Source organism: Arvicola amphibius, chromosome 11 (assembly GCF_903992535.2).
Source record: "Arvicola amphibius chromosome 11, mArvAmp1.2, whole genome shotgun sequence".
In the NCBI taxonomy this organism is placed as follows: domain Eukaryota; kingdom Metazoa; phylum Chordata; class Mammalia; order Rodentia; family Cricetidae; genus Arvicola; species Arvicola amphibius.
Genome location: NC_052057.2, coordinates 62971957 through 62997372, shown reverse-complemented (window position 1 = coordinate 62997372; position 25416 = coordinate 62971957). Strand labels below are relative to the sequence as shown.

The following is a 25416-nucleotide window of genomic DNA, read 5'->3' as shown; positions in this document are numbered from 1 at the left end:
GTGTGTATGAATATATTAATTATAATAATGTATATTATGCTTTCATATAAAAGAGTTTAATTGCTCCCTGCACAGGAAGCCAAACACCAACCCAAGTTTCAGGTGTAGGAATACGTTTTCCATACAGTTAGGAAGTTACCTATCATCTTTCTTCTTCAAATATTTCTTCTATTCAAGTTCCTTAATGAGCAGAAAAGTACTGCCTTACTCCAAAACAAAATCTGGATATTCTCTGCATTCATTAGATAAGTGTATAATTGCTCCTAAGTTCACTCAGTGCACAGACTGAGTGAAACTATATTTCTTAGGAAACATAGACCGTCAGGGATGAAAAGGATGGCTCAGTAGTTAAAAGGGTGCATACTGCTCCTGTTGTACTGCTCCTGTGGAGGACCAGAGTTCAATGCCCAGCACTCAGATCAGGTGGCTCACAACCATCTGTAATTCCAGCTACAGGAGATCCGACACCCTCCCTGCCCTCAAGCAACTGTAAAGACACAAACATACCCTCTGCAAACACACATGCATATGTAAAATTCTTAATAAAAGAAATATAAGCTCTTGGTATCTCAAATCACAGATCAAGAAATGTATAATTGTAAATATGTATGGTACTATGGCTTCATGCACCTCAAACTCTACTAATATGACAAGATTCTTTTCTAGTTTCTCCAGTTTCAGATATGTATCTATTAACCCACAGTAAGAAGTCTCGATCCAAACAATGAGACTACATTAGTTCATTTTATTAACCTTACTATATATACAAAATGACTTTGGAATTTCATCACTGTACAATACAAACAAGGAATTATTTTAAAATATTGGAGATTTTCTTTAAGGATATAAAATCAAATCAATATGTTTAAGAGTTATAAATTGATACTTAAAACCACAATGGTCTTATTTACAAAAGGATTTGATATCCCTCATCCTGATATAGCTTATAATGTAAGATACATTATAAACCCTTCACTCCTTTATTGGACAGTAATGTATTTTATATTTTCATTTTTTACATTTTCATCTATTTGAGTATTTTCCAGACCTGTGGTCAGATTTGAAGCCATGGCAAACAGGTGCTTGCTCCATCTCCTAAAGAAATGCCTGTGAACACAGCCCTATGATAGTCATCATGTGGTTATATACAAAAAGAAACCACTGGGACCCAGGCTTAGAACTATATTTAAAAAAAAAATGCTCTGAACCACTAATGTTAATGCTGCCGGCTCTCAAACTCCAGAAAATACCACCTGTGGGCTCTCCCTTCTCAAAGCAAACACATGAAGAATCTTGCTGGGTGATGATGAACCAGCACCGGAATTCTAATGCCAACCTCACTTAAAGACCTACAGAAGCAAGAAGTCGACAGAATAAACAGAGAGTTGCTATAGCAGCCAACCTGTCAATTATAGAATTCTTGTGCAGCCCATGCCCTTTCAAAAAGTATTAGCCTCAGCACATCTAACTCATGTTGAATGCTAGCCTCGTGCCAGAATTACTAATATCATTTATTGATTAGGAGCCTCAAATTCACCATGGAATGTCAGGGAGCAGAAAGAGAAGAGTGACTTACACTGCAAGTTATGGTCACTATTTTCCCATCGATCAGTTCAGAACGATCACCTGATTTGCTGAAGCTGACCTAAGTTCCTGCTCTTTGGAATTAGACAAAAATGCACTCAGACAGCCACTGACATCAACTGGTGATTATCTTTATATTCTCTCAACACACACCCAAGGGATCACTTTTCCTGCATAATAGGATTGTCTCCAAGCTACTGCCTTCAAAATGTGACCTGTATTTTGTCAAGATCACTCTGCCTCTGCAAGTATTGAGAACAAATCCTTTTGTTTCTTATATCTGGAGGAAGACTGCATGATAATTTATCAGAAAAGCCTTCAAAGCATATATCTACTAAAGTTTCTTCTCCAGACTGAAACCTGTAGTCCACAACTTATAGCAGACTACAATTAAAGACAAATTAAACAGGCTAAGATTTAGAAGCCTAATCAGCATAAATATTTTGGTTAGGATAATCCTACTTAACACAGTTGTCTCTGACTATTTGTAACTAACGCCTGTATAAAAACTTCAAGAAAACCAGGTGGTGACATGCCTTTAACCCAGCACTCAAAAGGCAGTGGCAGGTGGATTTCTGTGAGTTCTCAGCCAGTCTGTCCTACACAGCTTGTTCTGGGACCAGCCAAGGCTACACAAAGAAACCCTATCTGAAAAAAAACAAAAGAATAAGAACTTCAAGGAAAGTGGAATCGTTAATTAATTATAAAGGATAAAGTAACACACTACTCAAGGTTGGCCAGGCTGCTTTCCAGGACCCTAGTTCTGGGTTAATTGAAAACCAGATAGAAACTGGTATTTCTAAGTGTGGTGTGTGTGTGTGTGTGTGTGTGTGTGTGTGTGTGTGTGCTGTATTGGAGATTGAATTTAGGACCTCATACTAAGTAAGGACTCAACGATTGAATAACACCCTAGTGCTTGTTGTTTTGTTTGTTTTTTAAGACGGGGTTTCTCTGTGTAGAAGTGGAGCCTGTTCAGGAGCTCACTCTGTGACCAGGCTAGCCTTGAACCCACAGATATCTGCCTGGTTCTGCCCCAAAGTGCGGGTGTGCGCTACCACCTCCCAGTTTGTTTTACTTTTTATTTTGAAGATACTATCACTAATATATCCAGGAAGGTCTTGGATTGCTCCCTAGCTCAGTCAGCTCTAGAACTTGGAAAAAATCCTGCAAGTCCTCCAAAGAAGCTGAGATTGTAGGCTAACACCACCAGGTGCAGCTCAGATACTTTTTTATGTTCATTGGTATTTTGTGTGCATGTATGTCTGTGTGAGGGTGTCAGATCCCCTGAAACTAGAGTTAGAGATGGTGTGAGCTGCCATTTGGGAACTGGGAATTGAATCCTGGTCCTCAGGAAAAACAGTCAGTGCTTTTAACTGCTGAGACAGCTCTCCAACCCTCAGATATATCTTAATGTTTATGATTGTCCTTATACTTATTTTGGTACTGAATAATGAAGAAGCTGAAAACAGTGTACTGCCATTATGCCTTGCTGACCTCATTGTGGTCTCACTGAGCTATAGCAAATGTACCATAAACTGGAGGCTTATAGACTTTAACATGTGTTCCCAACAGGTCTGAACACTAGGAGATGAAAGACTGAGGGACAGATTTCTAGCTGTGTCATCGCACACAGAAGAGCAAGGGCACTCTCTTGGGTCTCTTTTATGAGGCACCAACCCATTTCCAAGAATCCATTCTCATGACCTAATCACTCTCTGTTACCATCACCTAACTCTGTCATCGTAGGGCCTCAGCACATACACTGGGGACGTGTGTAAGCTTCAGTACCTTATAGTGCCACAGCAAAAATATTAGGACATCATGGCTCAACTAGTGGATTTTGACCCAAGGAGGACCAAAATTATCATAATTCATAGATGGTAGTCTCCAACTGAGAAAATTAAAGTGTTCAGGAGAAGTTTAACAGAGACTTGAACAAGAACTACATCTTGGAATAGATCACTGCTTTGTGCTGCTTTCTGTCACAATATTTTGCAGTAAACTCTCCCTTTGTTGAAAACACCTCCCCTAAGTTTTAACTAATCAACTTGTCCAAGGACAAAGCTATGCTTCCGTGTTGCTATGTCTGCAGTGATTTCTGCAGTCCCATTCCTTCCCTTAATTCCAGAACCAACCTTTGGCACATGTGTCTCAACAACAACCCTGCTTTTAATTAAGCTAAATACACCTGAGTCATTCTTTTTTTTTGTTTTATTTGAATTTTGAAATTTTTTATTTTTGTGAGGTGGCACGTTACCCAAGCACAGGAAGCTCTCGAGCCTGCGAGGCTCAGTTGTATGTCATGTAGCCGGGAGTGGCGCTGAATTTGGCGTAAGACTTGATGACCTTATTTACAGCTTCCAAGAAGTCCTTCTCTGTAGTAATTTTTCGCCGTGCTCGGATTGCAAACATACCAGCTTCTGTACACACGCTCCTAATCTCTGCTCCAGTGCTGATTGGACACAGTCGGGCTAGCAGCTCAAACCTAATGTCTCTTTCAACACTCATTGAGCGAGCGTGAATCTTAAAGATGTGCGTCGACCCTCTAAATCAGGTAAGCTAAACTCAATTTTTCTGTCCAATCTCCCCGGCTTCATCAGCGCTGGATCCAAAGTATCAGGTCGGTTGGTCGCCATCAGGACTTTGATGTTGCCTCGAGGATCAAAACCATCCAGCTGGTTGATGAGCTCCAACATTGTTCTCTGCACCTCATTGTCTCCCCCAGCGCCATCATCAAACCGAGCCCCTCCAATGGCATCAATTTCATCAAAGAAAATAAGGCAGGCTTTTTTCGTTCTGGCCATTTCAAAAAGCTCACGAACCATTCGGGCACCCTCCCCGACGGCTCTAGCACAGAGCGTCTTGCCCGTGCCCGGGGGGCCAAACAGCAGCACACCTTTCGGAGGTTCAATCCCAAGGTTAACAAATCTCTCTGGGTGGAGCAGAGGGGTTTCAACCACTTCTCGCAGCTTCTCGACCTGCTCCTTACAGCCACCAACGTCACTCACTGTAGGTGACGTCAGGCTTCTCCTCCACCTGCATCATGGTAACTGTTGGGACAATCTTAGGAGGTAGTGGAATGTGAATTTGGTATTTATTTCTGTCCACACCAACTCTCCTCCCTTCCTCAATGTCAGTAGGCGCCACCTGATCACTGAGATCCACCACAAACTTGGCAAACTGCTTCACATTGATAATGTACTTGGGGTCCTCTGAATCAGCATTGATTATCTTCGTACACCTCGCTACCTGCAGCGGCTGCTCACTCTGAAGTGTCTGTTTATCTGCGGCCAGGTCCCAGAGGGCTGGTGGAGCCAGGCCAGTGTCGGACTCTTTGATACCAGTGAGCTCATTAATTTTTTTGAGAAGTTGTTGAATGTCATCTTCAACCTGCTTGATCTGTCTAGAGTACGTACTCTGGCTGTAAGTTTTCAGTAAGGCAATATCCTCTTCATCCAGAGCTCGGATGGGCTTGTCGTCCTTCTCATCCTCCTTGGTTTTCCGCTGGACGCTGAGCCTCTTGCGGCCCCCAAGATGCCTGATTACCTAGGTGCGGACCAGCTGAGTCATTCTTTTATCAGATGTCATTGAATCTAAACCTTTAATGGTTGGCTCCCATTTACAGAAAGCATTGAAACAAATTAATGACCACCACACTGGATATAAACAGCCACATCCAAAATGTTAGAAATTTCAGTAAAGCCATTAACCTACTTTCCATAATAAACGGAAGAAAGGAATCTGAAACAAAGAAGGGAGTTGTGTTGCAGTATAACCTGATTTGAGACTTGCAGATAAGAGACTTGTAGTGAGTGGTATTTGGATCGTATTTAAAACAAGGCTCCTACAGAATAGCATTATTAAGACAATCATGAAAACGTGACTGTAGACTGGGGGTTAGATGGTATCGATAAATTACAATTTGTATCAGAAATGTGGATATTTTATTAAGGATACATATTAAGAATTTATTTAAGTAGTGTCTTAGATTTTCTTTTAAACAATGTCTCAAAGACAAAAACAAATCAGTAAAAGCAAGGAAACCTTAGCAATCTTTTTACTTCACTGTACACGTTCCTTATCTGCCTTTCTTCCAAATCAGTTCAAATAGACCATGACAAAATTTGAAGTTTGATGTTTTTATGCTTTGATATAAATATTTGAGTGTTCACAGCTCTTGAAATGCTCTTTCGGGAGAGAACTTTTCTTATGCATTCTAAATAAAAACTCAGCAGTATATTTGAGAAGACAACAATTTATTTGGTGCTACAATAAGTGGGGAAGAGTTGCTCATTGCTCTGGTTTTGCTGAACAGAATCCTAAAAATGAGTGGTTTCTCAGCATATAATTCAGAAATAATCAACAACCCCCCCCCCCAAAAAAAAACTGAAAAAAGAAAGAGTTCTTCAAGATGTGAAAAGACAAAGAAAACTGGAATGAGATTTTATATTCTTCAGGTTCATTTAAGACTGTGGTATTAATGAGTTGAAATTTTATCAAGTAGTTTTTCAGAATGCTGCCTATGTCTTTTCATTTAGTTCTGTTTGATAATGCACTAGGAAAGAGTGGGGGAAGTTCAGAGGGTCGAAGAATTAGTTAATAAAGAACACACAAAAAGTTCTCTCTGGAAGCCAATGTCTTGTAACCCTTTTAGAGTCAAGGTTAAAGTCCTTTTCCTCTTGAAATCTTACTTCTTCCCTACCCACTGTAACAGAAGAATTTTTAAGTAACAAACAATGAATGTTAGCTAAATAGTCATTGTAGGGCTCCCCTTTTGAAGGAAAAAGCTTGTGTAAGAAATAGAATAGGTCATATTTCCAGACTTCTTTTCTGGGCACTTTTAGGACCATCACACTTGTATGTTCACGCAAGGCTTATGAACTAAGAAACTGAGTGGAAACCCTGGGGAAACCAAACTCTTAGCTTCAACAATATCCAACAAATATTCTCCCTGGATGTTAACCTTCAAAGCAACTCAGAAAGAGAGGGAAAATGTTGTAGTAATGCCTGCCAAGATAGCAAATAATTTTTCAACATCTCCAATATAATGAAAAGATTAAGTTTATTAGGTTCAGACCAGTCTCTTATGATTAGAGTCAGTTCATTTCCCGAAGTTCAATTACAAAACCATCAATAGGATTTACTAATTTCACTAAGTCTCTTTGCTTGTGGGGCAAATTATTTTAATTACTAATATACACAACCCACACAGAGGCATAAAAAGAAAACCTTAGGTACAAAAAGGGACATAAGAATTAACTAAATGTTCTTGTGTTGTAGATAATTACTGTCTGAGGAAAACGATAAAATACTATTTATTCCTCATCTCAAAAACAGTGGTAATACAAACATGGAGAGATTTTAAGCTAGAGAGACAATGACTGCACTGGCTTTATGGACACTGCAGTAAAATGGCATATATGGGCTCACAGGGCAAGCGGCAGCATACAGAAGACATACAAGAGTTCAAGCCAGATACATTAGCAGCATGAAGACAGGAAGTAGATACAATGTCCCATCCCTAGAGGGGGAGCTTTGGCAATTGGCAGCCTCTTGGAGAGGCACTATCATTTTTCTTTAGATATATGGTTCCTACTAGGTCAACCAAGATGGTCCCAGACCCAAGAGTATGTGGGCAGCATAGTTGAACTCAATAGGTTAAAATGTACAAAGGGGACACAAATTCAGGTGGGCAGGAAAAGGGTGCATCTGAAACAAGTTGGTGCAGGGGTGAATGTAATCAAAAGATGCTGTATTAAATTCTCAAAAAGCTAATAAGGATGAAAATAATGCTAACATATTACTAAACAACACAGACTACATTGTTAGCAACAAAACACCAGATCTCTCTCTGTGGGTTGACTTTCTTGTCAAATAAAGCATATTTACATTTCTACTGAAAGATATACTACTTTTTATTTCTTACCAATCTATACTGATACAAACACATCAAAAATAAAACTACTAATCAGTTAGCTACTTTTTCATGTGTGATGTTGTAACTACAAAATATCCTAAATTTCTAAATACCTAAAAACATCTATGGTGAAGGAGATCCTTCTGCCTTTGTGTTGCTTTCATTGGTTAATAAAGAAACTGCTTTGGGTCTGTTAATAAGGCAGAACTCAGGTAGGCAAGAAAGACAGAACTGAATGCTGGGAGAAAGAAGGGAGGAATCAGAGAGACACCGTAAAGCCGCTACTAAAACTTTGCATCTGGGCCATGACTTTGTGGTAATGCACAGATTAATGAAGATGGGTTATATTAAGTTGTAAGAGTTAGCTGATAAGAAGTTGGAGCTAATGGGCTAAGCAGTGATTTAGTTAATATAGTTTCTGTGTGATTATTTCAGGGCTAAGCTAACCTGGTGGCCGGAACAAACAAGCAGCTCCCTGCAACACATCTGTGACTCATTTCTTTCCATTTTTTGTAATCAGATGAAGTCAGATTCAAGCAATTCAAGTGCAGCAATATTGTTTCATATCTTAGTGACTTTTAATAATTACTGTGGGATTATTTCCCAGATATTTGATTTATTAATAGCAAAATCGTATGACTGTATTGGGTGACATCAGCACCCAAAGCAACTGTTATTATCCAGTCTGGAAGGAAACCAACCCCTCAGGCCTCTTCTCAGAGACAAGTGCAATAGGCTGAGCTAGAGAAATAAAAAGGGTGCTAATACAACTTTGACTTCCACAAGTTCAGCTTGTTGCCATTAAAGGAAACAAAAAATGCCTTTAGTCTCCTACTAGTGTGAATCCTATTTACTGCTGTCCTTTGAGGGATGAATAAGACATAAATAAACAATATCATGTCTGATACATGCTTTTAACATGAACTCAGCAGAAGTGGCTGTAAGAACTGACACAGAGCTCGAATATTTTTAATCATCTCAACAAAGTGTTGTTGCTCATTATAATTATTATTGTAAGCATTTATTGATCTATCATGTGAATCATGCATCCAAGTGTTATTAGAAAACTAATAAAGATATTTGTCACTTGGCCCTTGCTCTTTAAATATTTGATTATGTTGAAGTCATAAACACAGCCATAGAACCTACAATTTCTTGTGTGTCTATGATAATGAAAGACACTATATATGGTAACATGTCAGTTAACCAAAATCCTTGTTCTACTATCCTTATTCTACAGTAGACTTTTAGGATACCTGTTCTTTAATCTGAGTGATTTCCAGTAACCATCAAAAGAATTTGCTCCAGGAAAATATAACTACAATATACTCTGTTTTATGATAACATGAGCCAAGAAATTCCATTTCATTTCAGAGGCAATGTGTGGTTGTTTGGTTATGGTTTTCTTTCTATTATTTGCAAGCAACTGTGCCATAACTGATTTAAAAGATGATTGTCATCTTGTAAAGTTAATAACATTTTATTGTGGGAGGAGGGCTGCATTTTTCTTCATTTTATACTTTTTAGACAATGCGGAGAAACATTATTATGAGCTGAGTTCATAATATAATAAGCCTAAAACTTCATTAAAGAGGTAGCTGTGGAATACCTGAGCCAACTGAAGAAGTGAGTAAATGGACAAAGTGCTGCATAGGAAAGAACTTTCCTGTTTCTAATTTTTCATAATTTCCCAGAACAAGAAGCATGGTAGCACATTGCAATGCCAAAAGAAAATAAAAGGCATTAATTAATATAGACCCTTATCTTTTAATTCATTTCAACCTCTCTTCCAGTTGACAATAACTCATTATCTTTCTGTTTTGCAGTAATTTATATTAGCCTATCTGCTCCCTGTGTGTCATCATTGGAACAACCATGCAGAAGTGCAGTGAGGTGGCTGTCACCCAAAAAGCCAAGAGAAAACAATTGAAGCCACTCATTTGCTCTTTGCCTCTGTGTGCACTGACTGCCTTCTCACATTCCTTTCTGTCAGGAAGGCACGCTCACCAGAGAGTGAGAAAGGAGGACAGTAGAACGAGTGTTTTGTTTTGTGCTCATAAGTGCAATAGATCTCGCTGACCTGCCAATTGTAGCTGTTAGAGACATTATGCCATGACTGAAGGCCCTGTCCTCCAAGAGAGCTGAAGAATGTATAGGGATGGCACACGGCCTGGGAAGAAGGGTGTGGCAAAGAAAGATATTAGTCACACAGGCAAGCTAACAACTCTACTGAGAAGGAAGACGCTCTCCCATTTATAGTGAGAGATTGTTTTTGAGAGGGAGAAAATGGTAATTTATTTCCAGACCCTGCTGATTTCCATACTGTACTCTCTTTGTATCATAGTCGTAGGCCTGTTCAATGACAGGAACAATAATTTCTGATCTTGCTGCTCGAGAAATAATTTTATTGATCTCCACTTTATTTATTTATTTTTCCAGTGATTCAGCAGGTCAGAAATGCTCCCATTCCAGTAGTTTCCTATCATTTAGCAAGTCATTCAGGGTGTTAAAATGCCTTTACAAGTTAATGGGAACTGCAGAGTGATTTCAGCACCAAGGAGAGTGCTCTGTCTTTCCCCCATGTGCGTTTGAACTGTGCACGATGTTAAGAAGAAATTTTAGAACATGAATTAATAGCTACCAAAAAGCTTACTAATGGAATAAAACTTAATGTTGATACCTTTAAAATTAGACAGTGTTTCATACATGTTAATGAATACAACAGCGTTCTTTTTTTTCATCTCTGAGATGGAATTAGCTATTCCTCGCTATTTTTTAAATATTTAAGCCACATTTTCTCCATGGATTTAGGTTAATTTGATGGCAATACAATAGAATTCAGTCATGTTGGATTAAAATTCTTATGAGCACAACTCCAAAAAATATTATTGCTGCTGTTTCTTTGGTATTGTCAACATGCTCAATACATGAATTGAGAAAGAATAGACTAAACGTATGTTTAAGTGAATGAATGAATGCCTTTTTTATAACTGGTTTCAAATGCCCCTGCATGCCATACTGCTTAATCTGAGCTGTGAATGCAGCTCTCTTACTCCCTTGTATCATGTCCTTAGATGGAACACATCTCTGTGCCCAAGTAGTCAAGGGTTTCCTTCGCTGTGCTAAAGAGAGAAAAGGCCAGGCCTCCCTGTCCTATGAGACTCTCCTGAGTTCATGGACTCGGGAGTCCAACTATGCAAGGAGGAAAGAACAGTAGCCCTGGTCATTCTTGAGCTGCCACCACAGCCAGCCATGGGCTGGTTTGGGAAGTCCGACATCTGTTAGGGAGGTCAGCATCCACGAAGGACAGGGCCGAAGGTGAAAGAGAAAACAAGAAAAGGTAACAGCACAGGCTTTAAACAGATTCTCCCGACTGGGTATTGGGATGACTTCTCAGACCCCTGAGTCTTTCCCTTCTCTTTGTCAGTCTATCCAATGACACATGTTTGAGCAAAGTATAGCCTCCTGGGTACAGGTAGGCACAGCCCAGTCCTTAGCTCCTAGGAGGCTTCCAGGCTAAGGCGCCACTCCACTTGGACTGTACTATCAGGCTCCAAAATGGGGGGAGCTTCCAGGCAAGAACTGATTTCCATTTCAAACTGCATTCTGGTACTTTGTACTCCAGCACCATTGGCCGATCAATATTTAATGCTTGGAGATTCTGACTCTGCGGGAGTCATGTCAGGGGACCCTGGGAGCCAATCTGCTTGAGCTTCTGCGTGATAATTATTCATAGGCTCCTGCCTCCTGCTCTTTCTCTAGCACGGTCCCACTCTGCAGACTCAGTGCCTTACTCAGACTCCTCTCTCGCTCTCGCCGCGGCTACAGCAGGACCCTTCTCCTTTGCCTTCGCCACCGCTCCACGCGTGCACATCCCTACAATGGCTAAAACAGCAATGGGTAAGAATCGAGCTTCTCTCTCCCCAAGCTCAAGCAGGAGCCCTTCTCTCTGGGGGCTCTGAAGACATTGAGAGGTGTTTTATAAAGGAAAAGACATTCTTGATACACGGGAGCTGGAAAGGTCGGAGGTAGGAGGCGGAGATGAGAGGGCAAAGAGGGGGTCTTGAAAAACCTAAAGCAAATGATTTATTTTTTAAAACATAGAAGTAGATAAGTTGCCCTCCGATGGGTAAGAATTTTATTCTACTTCCATATTTAAAAATTAAAATGCCATGGGAGGGGAGGGGGCTACTGCCTTCAGTGAGATGAAGGGACATTTCAAAAAGTGGTTTGTAACGTCTTATATTCGTTCTGTAGTTTATAAAGAAAATAGAACGGGAAGGGGTTGAGGTTGGGAGAAAAGAGAAAATGCAAAGTCAAAGCGGTCCCAGCCGGGCGGTTTGAGCAATGGGTGGGAACGGGGGAGGGGAGTGGACACATTTAATGGTATTGTCTCTGTTGGAAAAACCGCTAGTCTTGGGGCGCGGTGCGGGGAAGTAAGCGGCCGGAGGGGTGGGGTAAGACCTTAGCTTCTTTGTTTTAGGGAGGGGGGGAAGGAGGAGGAGGGCGTGGAGGGCAGGGATGGGCAGCTGCAGGGGCGGAGAAGCGTGTGAGGCGGGGAGGGGTAGAGGGACCCGGCTCCCTAGACGCCGGGGTGGGGTTTCTTTGTGTGTGGAGATACGGTCCCCCGGGTGGGGAGGGGGGCACCTGCAGTGCTGGGCGCACTGTGCGGACCGCCCCACCCTGTGCAGAGTCAAGCGGTCTCCACCCTGACCTAGCTGTGCGCTTTTCGTGGAAAGGGGGGCGGGTGGGGAGCGCAGCGCGACACCAGAGAACCCAGCCCTGCGGGGACTGAGGAACCCCGCCACGCCCCGTGCACTCACTAGCAGCCAGCTTATGCCAGAGACCTGACCGCTAACCTTGGCTGCCGCACCCTGGCCTCATTGTTCTCCAGTAGGGCTAGAGGGTTAACATATTTTTCAGAACCACATAAATAGGATATTCAGACATAATAGCAGAAATAAAAGGGAAAAAAAGAAAAAGGGGTTACTCCAAACTCCTTAGGTCGTTTTGGAGAGAGGTGGTGGGGTGGGGGGAGAAGAAGCTTAAGGGAACCTAGAAGGCTGTACAGAAAATAATACAGATAAAGATGTGTGAGCATGATAAAAGGCAAAAGAGGTCAAGGTCTTTAAGAGGAACCACGTGTAATTTCCATTTTGTGGGTCGGACAGGGCCAATTATTAGGAAGTCTTTTGAGCTATGTAAACCGCAGGAGATTCCAGATCCAGAGCCTTCCTTCTGAGTAGGTCCTGTGCCTCGCGTGGCCCAAGGGTGAATAGACTGTGAGGGGCCTGCACCCGGGAGGGGACTGGAAGTCCCCCTCCCCCACGTCCGGTTCTGGTTGCGGAGCAGGGAAAAGGATGTGGACTGGATCCACCCTGCCCTGCCCCACCATGTCCGCGGAACCCCGCAGATTCAGATTCCAGGCTGACTGACCATGAACGTGGGTGGGGCTGCTGAACAGTCTGCAGCACAGACACCCTTCTTCCTAGCCCTGCTTCCCAGAACAGCCCTGAACCCCTCCAGGGATTCAGACACCTGGCCTAGCTCACGGTCAAAGCGCCAAGCCCCTCCCAGCGGAGGGGTGGCTGTGCAGAAAGGCGAGCCCCGCCCGGCCACACAAAGACGCGGCCGCGCCCTGCCAGGCCTTGGACCACAGAGGTGACCCCTTCTCTGTGGTTCAAGAAGGTGTCCTCGCCCACGCACAGCCCACAGAGCCCAGGGACCTTATCCCCAGCCCAAGCCCATGGTCCACTGTGTTCCAGGAAAGAGACCCCCTTTGAGGGTCCTCCAGTGGGGCGTGGCTCGGCCCCACCCCTCGCTGCTAGACCGGGAGTGGCGAGCCAGGCTGGCGCGCACGTGGTGATCCCGCGCGTGGACTGCGGCCAGCCCTGCAGCGCTCGCCTTTCGGAACTGGGCGTTCGCCCCCGCAGGAGCATCCCAGGAGAGGGTTCTGCGCAGTGTCCTGAGCTACTCCCGCTTGCCGCGATTCGCAGTCAATCAGCCTGTCCAGAGGGCTTCTGATGTGGGTTGGGGTGATCTTCATGCACTGTACTCCCACCAAGAGGTTTCAGCTGCAGACGACTGGCTAGTTACTTCTCATCACCAGAACTGTGATTCCAAGTCATCCTGATTATTATTCCAATATTCACTCTCTCCTTAGTCTCGGTTGTTCAAAAAGGATGCTGGTTCTTTTGATACTGATAAACCCCTTGCCACTAATTCTTCTTGATCATTTTCACCTGCCTCCACCTCCTCCCCACCCACAACCCAAAGATGATTTTGTCTCCTATTATTCAAGTTTCTATCAAGCAAATGCGTTTTGGCTTCCTTTCGCTGTTGTATGTTCATGAGGCTGGGACGCATGTGCCGGCACTTGCTAAGGACAGCCTTCTGTGTGCCAAAGATCGCTGAATAATTCTCCACAGAATTGTTTGTGGTTTCAATGGGCAAAAGCTATATATAATCGAGATTATACCTCTCCACAAGAGGGTACATCTATAAACATTTAAATATAGATTTTGCACACAATTTTTATTGTTTTCCCCCAAATCTGCTCTTAGAAGTGCTTTTTGATAAAGTCTCAATTCTACCCAGAAACAAGGATCGTGAAATGGTAACCCACCAGCCAATGAAACTCCCACCCCACATATGACAGGTGCAAAGGTCTTTCTGCCTTAGGCTGCACTCGGGAATGTGAAAAGAAGCACTACCTCGGCAGAGAGAAAAGTGCCATTTTGGCTTTTGGGTTTTGGTTTTTTTTTTTTTTTTTTAAAATTCCAACTGCAAAGAATAATCAGTTAATCTACAAGGCAAATGCTTTTCTCCTGATTCCTCAAACAATTATTGTATTCAGTAAGCTCATGCTAAGTACGTATTGCCTACTCTCCTCTCAAACGGAGCCGCAGTATAAATTGATGCATGGATAACTAGAAATAAAAAGCTGAAGATTTTACAAGGATGTCGGGGTGGAGGGGGGACTGAAAGAAATAAACGGGGCTTTGTCAACTGATTTCATATATCTAACTCATACTAGTTGGGTGGGCGGCAGCAAGCTTGCTATGCCCAGGGAAGCACAACGCCAGTCGCTGGCCCAGTGTTGTGTATTAGAGGATTATTGCCTGTGCGTGATGAAAATCTATGACGGAAAGTCCATTTTAAAATGATTGTTAATACTGAATGCTTTGTAATTTTAAAAAAACAACTAAAATCCTGATCTCTGTTTGGTCAAAATTCCTAACGGTTTTGCACTGACTTACAGACAGATCTTGGGTAAATTTTCTGTGAGGAGAGGAAAGAGGCATGCTTTGTGTTAGAGCTGTTGCTACTTTCTTAACCATTTAAAATGTTTAGCAGAATTTAACTTTTTGTCTTTAAAAGTGTTATCATTACTTGTGGTTTTAAATTTTTAATTGTTTATGGATTAAGTTAGAAGAATAAGCCTTAGGTCATTTGGCAAGATTTGACTTTAATCAAATTCTCATTGTCAGTGACCAAAAAAAATGCTACAAGGAGTTCCTTCCAGGAAGACATGAAGCTGGTTCATATAATAAAATAGTTTCCCTTTGTAATTTAGGATCAAAATAGTTACTTAGTTCTGTGATTATTTAATGATATCTATCAAGCAAGATTTTTACATAAAACCCAAATTACTAAATATAAAATGGAAGGTGAATTCATCTTGAATGTCTTTTCATTGATAAATGCAGTATATCTTCAAGAAAATTGCTATTATTCTATCCATGGATGTTTTTATTCTTTTAACTAAGATGGATTGCATGATCATGTCACTCCAGTAGCTAGTTGCCTGCATACAGCTAGAGATCAGACAGAGAGAGCATGTGACAGCTAACCGCACAAACCCAGACCTGGGTGTGGCCAGCCCCACACTGACAGTTAACCCCAGCTCTCACCAGTTTTCTTTTGTTTGTGGGAAAACACAAATTGTTACTATGCGATCTATAACAATCTGTGAAGTGTGCTCGTTCACAAGAAAACACTCAACTAGTTAGTGACAGAGCTATTTATTTCTGATTCTCTCAATTGGAGACCAAGGAGTCTGCACTATCTTTTCACCCCACTAGAGGGCAATCAGTTTCTCTAAGAATGATTTAAAATGGGCTTCAAATACTAACTGTTCAATAAAATATTTCTTTTTATTGGGATCATTCAATTGTTGATTTAATAAAGTAAAGCCATGCTTTCCCCTAGTGAGGGAGAAGGGCATCTACATCTCCACAGTGAGACGAGTGGCTGTAATCTACAAGTTGGCGGAGCCCTGGGTAATTAGTCCCTTATGATCTTTCTTTCCAGTTTCATTACAGTGTAATTATTATATCATTTATGTTACTTCTGGGGTTGTATGTGGCATAAATGGTAGAAAATGTCAGTAGTAATAGCAAAATTATTTAGGAACAGATGTTTTCATTTGTAAGTAAAGGCATAAATTAAGATCATGTTTACTTATTCATTTATTTAAATATGCTCCATGCTGGGCAGAGCCCTAATGTCAGAATCTCGACCTTAGAGGAAGCTGCAAAAGATATAAGTAAAGCAGGCAGGAAAATGTGATCCTGAGGGCCGTACCCAAACTGACCACACGGCTTTCCCATATTAGAAGATTCTCAAAAGGGATTTACCTTTTTAAATCCAGTCCAATAATTTTTGTGTGTGTTTTCAACAATCAGGATTTACACATATTTATAAGTATGTATGTTTAGAGTTGATGATTCCTGAAAGATGTTGAAAAATTAGTCTTAAAACCTCGGAATAGTTTTATTGGTCTGGTAAATAACATATCCATTTTAAGGAAGAAGAAACAGATAAGTATAAACTAATTTTGATGGTTATCAAAGTAAATTCTTTCAATGTTCAAAAAAGGAAAATTCTGTTTATATATTTTTACATAACCATAGTCTACCTCTGAGGTATTTAATAGTTTCATATTATGGTATTTCTCAAATTTTAGTATAATTTTCATTGTAGTTTAGATTCTGATGGGGTAGGACTGGCTGAGGCGAATCTTCAACTCTGAGACCCTGCTGAATGATGCCAGTTCTGACCACCGAGCTATCATGGTTAGAATACAAAGCTAAGACATGCATGCACCCTCATAGGAGCCTCCAATGTTATGTCTTATGACTTTTAAACCTGTGGCAATGAATTACAGAATATTTCACTTCCAAACTCATGCGCAGGGATTTAATTCCTCGGAGAATTATGTATTCTGTGCCATCATTCTTTCTTAATTAGATTGTTTCAAATATATTTATATTAAAAGATTAAACAGAAGACTTTCAAGAGAAATTGTGGGAGAAATAAGAGTTTGGCTGTGTGTGCATGTGAAAAGAATATAGCTTGTGGCACAGTTAAGAAGGGATAATAGAAAAAAGAGATGATAGATCATACTAGATTACTGTTATTCACAAATAATATGCAAAACAGAAATTCAAACCAGAACCTTTGTAGGATAATGCACAATTTACTAGACAGTTAATTCGGCATGTATAGTCCATATGGGAAATAAAGTAAAGCAGCATTAAGCCAGACTGAAGTTAGTATTTCTGCATAGTTATTAAATACCAGATTATTACAGCAGAGTATCAATCCTGGATTCTGAATAAAAAGAGAAGTATTAAGTACTTACTGGGTTATAATGCCTCTATACTGGAAAAAAGATTAGCTTTGGTATGGTATCACATGCCTATCATTCCCATCATTCAGGATGCAGAGGTAGGGTTGTAGGTTCAAGGCCATCCTGGACTATATTTTGAGAACATAATTTAAAACAAATTAGTAAATAATTTTTCTCTTGCTTTCTTAAGTCAATAAGGGACCTCCATTATTCAGTATTACCTTTCTAGGAAAGTTGGTCTAGAATGGAAAAAAAAAGGTCTTTAAAGAATATCATCAAATACCATATGTCAGGTCACCCACGAAGCAGTGACAATGAAGACATTACTGCATTTCTGGAATTCTGCCCTGTAGAAATGATACTAAACACAAAATGTCTCAAAGAGAGAATTAAAACATTATCCCAAATAAAAAAACTGGTGCAGATGACAGAATGCAGTGACAGCCCAATACTGGAGGAAGGGTGGCCATTGGCTTGTTCCTGTTTTCATCTCATCCCAGGTCTCCCCAGGTCTCCGGAAGCTGGAAAACTTTAGATCACTGGTTCTCAACCTTCCTAACGTTGCAGACCTTTAATACATTCCATCATGATGTGGTGACCCAATCACACACACAAAAATCTTACTACATCATAATTGTCATTTTGCTCCTGTTATGAATCATAATGTAAATATCTGATGCACAGGATATCTGATAGGAGACCCCAGAGGGGTCCAGACCAATGAGTTGAGAACTGCTGCTTTAGATTGTTGCAGGTGCGAATATGTCCTTTGTTTAGGGGACTTAAGTCTGTGTTTTGTTTTGTTTAGTATTGTTTTAAGAAAGGAATGTCAAGACAGCAATACAGGGGTGGTGTGTATTAAGTGCTTAATCCTGGCAGTTTTAGAAATAACATCTGAAGATGACAGAAATTTAAACTGACAACCTGGAGTGAGATTTTAGTCCCGCAATCAACAGCATTGCTGGAGTGTTGCCTAAAGAATTGTTTTTCTGGTGCAGGCCAACTGCACCTTTCACTCCTTCCACAGACCCCGACCAGTTAATCTTAATCTTTAGTTTTCTGAAAGAAAGTTGGATAAAAAAACAGAGCCTAGGCATCTGCTTTTAATAAAACTATACATTATTTCAAGAGCATCTTACTAATCCAGAAGCAGAGAGGCAGGAGATCTGCGGGAAGGCTCTGACTCCCTGGTGCAAATTTTTTAATTATCTTTAATAAAAGAATCAGGCCTTGTCATTTGTCAAGGAGACATTTGCAGCAGTAAAACCTGTGTTTATAATAACCCATTTTTATTAGTCATGATTAAAGATAACATTTTGTGTACATTTGTTCTTGCAAAACACGTTTATGTCGATGTAAAGGTTAATTAATGCATCCTGGCACTCACTGTGCTAGTCACCTGGAAACAGCACGTCCAGGACCTGTGCCTGAGAGAAGCACCATGTCATGCTATGAAACAGAACCAAATCCCAAAGAATTTGTTCATTTGCAGTGTTGTTGACCTTAGGAAAATTGTAAGTTCCAAAATTTGCCTTTTGACAACAAATAGATAATTATGGTTCTCAACGCATTAAGAATGGATTGTTTCAATACTGAATTCATTTTTGCTGGGTCATACTGCATTGCCTTTATGAAGATCCACTTGGAAATTATCCTTCTGCAATAATTATACTTGGGGTCTTGGAGACGATGCTGTGTTCTCAGTTGTTCTAGTACCTGGGAAAAAGACAGATCATCAACACTGTGAACCTATGAGTCAACTAAATGTCCTTATGTCAAGATAAAGATACTTAGATTAAATCTACTTAAATCTTATCCCAAAAATACATTTTATAAGAGATATTTTAAAGAATACATTATTATGATTAGTAATCTCTTCACTCTTTTTAGAAGATTTTATTTTTCTATGAACATCGACTATAAAGTTTGATTTCTATTGAATAAAATTACCTACAGCAAACCTAATAGTCTGCCAGTTTAAAAGAAACATAACTTCCATGGAAGAAAAAAAACCAACTGGATATATATATATGTATGTATGTATGGAGAGAGAGAGAGAGAGAGAGAGAGAGAGAGAGAGAGAGAGAGAGAGAGAGAGAATTGAGGCCAGCACAACACAATTATCTATTGCCATTCTGTAGCTCCCATAACAAGCAACCAGCTGACATCTTCTTAACAACTGCCCCAAATTACCAATCAATTCAAGTCTAGCAGATCACAAGACCCACATTCCTGTCTCATGAAAATTTTTCTTTTTATTCTACTTCAGCCAAAGCAAACTCTTTCTTTTACAGTTTTAAGAAATGAGCATATAAGCACAGAATATTAGGAGATGTTTGGCTTTTGTGTGTTTGTTTTTAATAGATGGCTCAGCAGTTGAGAGCACTGGTTGCATTTCCAGAAGACCCAGGTTCAATTCACAGAACCTACATGGCAGCTAACAACAATCAGTAACTCCAGTTCCAGGGAAGCCAAGGCCCCAGACACACAGGTGGTACACAAACAGACATGCGTACAAAACACCCAGACACATAAAATAAATATTTTTTAATTAAACAGTATGATCTGTCTATATGGGCAATCGTTCACTTGTTTTGTACATTCTTTTAAAAAACTTTTATTAATTAATTTTTTCATTTATTTGTGCATACCAACCACAGTTTCCTGTTCCTCCTCTCCACCTGTTCCTTCTCTCCAAACCCCCTCCCACTTACACCCCTCCATCCACTTCTCCATTCAGAGAAGGGCAGGCCTCCCATGGGCGTCAATAAAGCACCATCCGCCCTTTTAAAGTCTATGTAATCCCTGTGCTTTGGACACAGCATAGAAGTGACTCTATTAAGGATGAGCAAACTTAAACCTAGAAGAATGGTCATGTGCACAGCAAGACCAGAAAACACGGGTAACCAAGGTAGATATGGATCCATTTCAATATAGATTTGATGTGAATAGAAAACTTATTACAGTTAGTACTTGTTCCTCCGTCCTGAAGTCAAACATTCGCAAAGAAAAAAAGTACATGCTAGGTGTATTTTTCTACAATCTTAAATCATTGACAGCTAATATCACTTAAGAATGTCATTTAATAGCCCTTACATAAACTAAAAATATATACTTACTTGCCAACTCTGTTCAGAAACCTGTGCCATGTATCCTAAGAGTATAAATTGGTCTTGTCCTCACCCTTGGATAATTTACTATTTTGAAAATAACATAATAACAAAACAGGAAGACAATAGCAAGAGTTATAACTGCATAGACAGCTTCTCCATTTTAACAGTGCTGTTACAGCATCCAAGCTATCCGGCAAGTCGGTGCATAACAGGAGCATCAGCGGGGAAGGGCTGAGATCCCCAAGATGCTGCAAGTCACTTCCACTTGGAATCCTTTGGTTAAAAAACATGCATCAGAGTTTCCTGAGCAACAGCAGCCCTTTGGGGAGAGATTCTGTCCTGAGGGTCCAAGTTGGACCCATGAATTGTCGTATCTAGTTGCTAGATGGTGCTACTACGACTGGCTTAGACCCACACCAGAATAAAACACACAGCATAGTCGTGACCAGGGAGGATCCCAGCGGTCCTGCAGCAGGAGGGGGGCTCCTTCCTTTATCTCTACATCACACCTCAGAAGAAAGCTCTGCCCTTGTTCAGTGAAGCCCACTTGGCTTTCTCGTTATCAGTACACCTTGGTCACGGTGATTTCCTTTGTGACTCTCTCTAATCAAGCACTAATGAAATAGCAATGCTATCTGCCTTGTCTGTGTCAGAAAGTAGTTGTCAGGATCCAGGAAGTAAATGTGAAAGTGATTAGTATTTGTCAGGTAACCATATAAATTCAAGAGCTTGTGTTATTTTATCATTAGCTATAGTAGCTCTGTGTGTGTGTGTGTGTGTGTGTGTGTGTGTGTGTGTGTGTGTGTGTTTGAGACAATATTATCACTCTGCAGCCCAGACTGGCCTCAAAGGTACCTGTTCCTCATCCACTTTCCTACTGCATACATGTAATCACCACCACACACCAGTTTGGGAGGTAGGGGTGTCCCATGTAAACATCAATGAGCATGTATTTAGAATGAATAAAAGGGAACAAGAAACATAGTCTGAATCTGAAATCATTTGCTTTTGAAAGATACATTCAAAATAGCGAGAAGCGAATTGAAATGATGATTGAATCCCTCAGGCGATAGCAGGTACTGCGTTGAGGGGCTGGATATCAGAACCCTGCTGAGCAAACTTGAGTCTTGAGAAGTAACAATGAAGTCACACAGAGTTCCATCCATATCCCTGCTTCACTTTCCCAGCCTAGGCTTCTCCAGTGGAAGATTATGCCCAAGACAGGAATCACCCATCTGAGAGACACTCTGAGCATAGCACAGACAGACACAGAAAACATAAATGGGCTAATAAGAGGCAGGTAGAACTCAGATTGCTTAACCTTCACTTCCAGTTCTCCTGCAAGCATGGTCTTGACTCTTCACCTCTGAGTCAGCATCACTGAGACAGATCAAATCCTAATCAGAGGAAATACCCAGCCCAATATCCATGTGTGCTGACAGCTTCATTTAAAAAGCTGCTTTTGGGATACATTAGAAAAGCAAAGCTCCCTGTCATAGGAGCATGGAGCACAAACAGATGCCAAGTCCTGCGGGAATGAAAAGGAGGCTCTTCAGTTCCCAAAAGTGCTGCAGCTAGACCTGCCTGTTCCAGGTGAGAGAGAGCTGCAGTAATGCAAAGATACATGGATTAGACAGATGTAGCTTTGCTCTGCTCACTCCCTACGAAGCCCTAAGCAGAATGCTCATCCATTCTACAGTATTAATATAATTCTCACCATTTCAGAATGGGAACTAATGCCTAATTACATGCTGCTCTCTGAGTGAGCAACTGGATAGCAAGCGTCTGACAGTTTAGAAAGAAATCCATCACCTTCTCTGATTCCCTGAGCCAGGAAAAATATTTTTAAGATTAAACGTCTTGATTCTTCCGCTAACTTCTACACATAATGGCAACCGTTGGAAAGTACTTTGACATATGAAAACGGTTCTACTCAGTAATTCCTGGTTGCAGAAGGAAGTTTGATATCCTACCCAGCTGCCCATGTAGTAAATCTCTCCAAGACAAATCCATTCCAAGCAAGGCCAGAATTTGATAGTCAATGCATTTCAACTGGGGCAAAATATTATAAATAAGAAAGACAAAGTAAGGGTGTATTTCTTTATCTTTATTTCTGTCACATTTCCCTGACATTACTATCTCATCATACTTTAGCAATGTAGGTAACATCAGTAAAATTGAATCTTCTTGCCTATTCGGGAAGGTTCATCAATATAAGACATCAATTAAATCAATAGAAATTAAAACTGACTCCAGATATGCAAGTCTACACTTAGGCCTCTTGAAGAGTAGGAAAAAGGACAATTACAACACATGAGCTCAAACTCACATGCACATACACACACACACGCACGCACACACACACACACACACACACACACACGTCTTCCTAAAATGCTATTAAACATCTGTTTCCCAGACCCAAGCTCTCTTGCCTTCTGCTCAATCATCCTACCCTCCAATCTCCTTGTTGCTTACCCTGCTCTCCCACTTCAATTTTCAACATCCTTGCTATTTCTCCAAAAGAGCAATTTATTAAAAAGCATGGTATATAAACAAGGGGTTATATTTATTTTGTGAGTATAGATACTTTGAGAAAATCTGGGTTCATACTTACAAGTATGTTTCAGATTAGATATGGCTTATGATAATCATAAAGAACTCAATATTTTGTCAACTTTACAGGCTATAGAGTTCAGCTGGTATACTCCTACTTTCTCATAAACGTGGAATAATGAGCAGGAGGAGCTTTGCGTGGAAGCACCAGTAGTATTTAAAGCCTCACAAACTCAAACCACATTGTAAGAGATGCACTTTGCTCTGAAAAATGCAGCCACTCTCCTCGCTTTAAAATCTCAGGAGAGCTGAAGCTCACACAGCAAACAGGCAGCAAGAAAAGTGCTTCTTCTCTATCAGCCTTGAGATTTGAAGTCTAATATTAAAGCAAATAAGATGAAAGTCAGGATTTTGGAGGAATTTATTTTTCCAGCTTGAGGACTTAAGCAGCTTTGAAAAGAACTGGATTGCATTTGTTGAAAGTTTACAAAAAATGACATATGAAAAATTAGGAGCACACACAGTTGCAGTCTGTGATATTTATAAGCTGTATTACAGCTTACATATGACAAAGTCACATGCACAGACACACACACACACGCATGCACACACACAATGTCTTTCATACTTGCATGCATGCACGCCACTTGAGAAGGAGCACTGGGCTTTTATATCTGTCTCTCATGGCTGTAGAGAATTTTAAAGCTACACATTTTTAAAGATCAAAATTGCTAGCTATTGCTCCAGAGGAAGCCCATAGTTATGATGCTGTTCTGTTCAGATCACTAACATTTTGTCACCTTTGATAAACTTTAGAGCCGTGAAGATACTAAGGATAATTAGCTAAAAAAAACCCAAAGATTTCCTGCTGCTGCTGTGTGCTGTCCCTGAACAAACTGTGGCAGGTTCCCATGTCAATCTCCACAGCTCCCCTTGAACTTTCCTTCCTGAGCTCCTCAGGATTGTCCCATGGCAAACTTGGCAAACCTATTATAGGTTTTTTCCTTTTATATTCCTTATCATTTATTTTTCACCAGCCGGCAGCCTTCTCTCTGTTTTCATGGTTCTACACCGTGAAATGATTTTCTTTTTCTTAACATAAGACTCTTCTTTCTCTTCTTTTCTACTGTACCTGAGTCTTGTCTGGAGCCAGATGCATTCTCTTATATCATCTTCACTGTAGCAGGTTTGTTTCTTTCAGGATGACTTTGGGCTAACATGCATTGATGTCTATTACTGTGACTCTAACCAAAACCAATACAAGGATTATCATCTACATTTTTACAGGTGAGAAAAGAGGAGAAACAAAATTGTGAATTTGAAATAAATTACTTTGACCCAGAGCCCACTTAGTTAATCCCAACCTATAGTCTCCTTGGACAGAATAGGGGTTCTGGTTGTTCTGAGTGGTCTTATGGTAAAAGTGAGGTGAGAAATGGAAACCCACACACAGTGAGCCACAATCAAACAAACATGGCTGTGAAAAATGGGGATGTCTTTGAGAAGAAGCTCATTGGGTAGTTCAGTAAGACAATGATGGGGAAGGATATGACAAGCACATCATACAGACACGCATAAAATAAAGCACATATGCACATGTATAAAATAAAGCACATATACACATGTATAAAATAAAGCACATGTGCACATGTATAAAGTAAAGCCATGAGAGCATATTTCTTTAAAACCAGAATTCTAAGAATCAAAGTTCCACACACTAAGTATCTTTTTTTTATTGATAAAACACCACAATCAAAGCGACTTGAGGGGAAAGGGTTTGTTCAGCTTACAGTCCAACATCACAATGCATCATGAGGGAAGTCAAGGAAGGAACCTGGGAGCAGAAGCTAAGGCAAGGCTGTGAAAAAGTGCCACTCACTGGCTTGCTCCTCAAGGCCTTCCCAGCCTTCCTTCTTGTACCCTCTGGAACCACCCACCTGGGGTGCCACCACCCCCAGTGAGATGGGTCTACCCACATCAATCATCAGTCAAGAAAATGCTCCCACAGGCCAATCTGGAGGAGACACTTTCTCCATTGAAGTTCCCTCTTCCCACATGACTATCTTGTGTCAAGCTGACATAAAACCAGCTATAGCCCTTTCAAGTGTCAAAAAATAAAGATCAACTTGATGATGTTTATTAGGAATATGTCAACATTTCACTTTCTCAATACATCACCTCAGCCACTACAATAATATTCTATCCTCATTTGTAGACAAACTCATGCTCAGAAAGTATGTAACCTAAGATGAAGAAATTCATATTCGGAAGACATAAAATGTTATCTAAGATTGCTTCCATTCCAACCCTATTTTCTCCATTACTCCAAGGGCCTATTTACTCACCTCTAGCTATTATTGAAGGTAGACGCAAGAAAACATGTAAGTAAGCAGAAGAAATGTCTCCTCTTTCTCCTGGTACAGCCAGATGTCTTCTCTAAGAGGAGGCCGCAATGCAAAGCCAGTGAATTTCACTACTACTCTCTCAGCTGTTGTTTGCACATGAACGACAGCCCCTCCCTGCTCAGCAACCAAAGGATAAGCATTTGTAGAACAACTGTTAGCAACCAAACATGCATCCTTTCAGGGGAATATCAAAGACATTAGTCAATA

The 25416-nt window shown here is 40.6% G+C and overlaps 1 protein-coding gene across 1 annotated transcript; it reads right to left on the bottom strand.

Annotated features, from left to right (window-relative positions):
* Positions 1 to 3873: 3873 nt before the first annotated feature.
* Positions 3874 to 20284, bottom strand: LOC119826096 (26S proteasome regulatory subunit 7-like). The gene is given in 7 exon segments (XM_042055946.1): positions 3874 to 4121; positions 4124 to 4586; positions 4588 to 5130; positions 9480 to 9671; positions 11328 to 11459; positions 18729 to 18851; positions 20255 to 20284. Coding segments are annotated over 7 exon segments (1731 nt in total).
* Positions 20285 to 25416: the final 5132 nt, after the last annotated feature.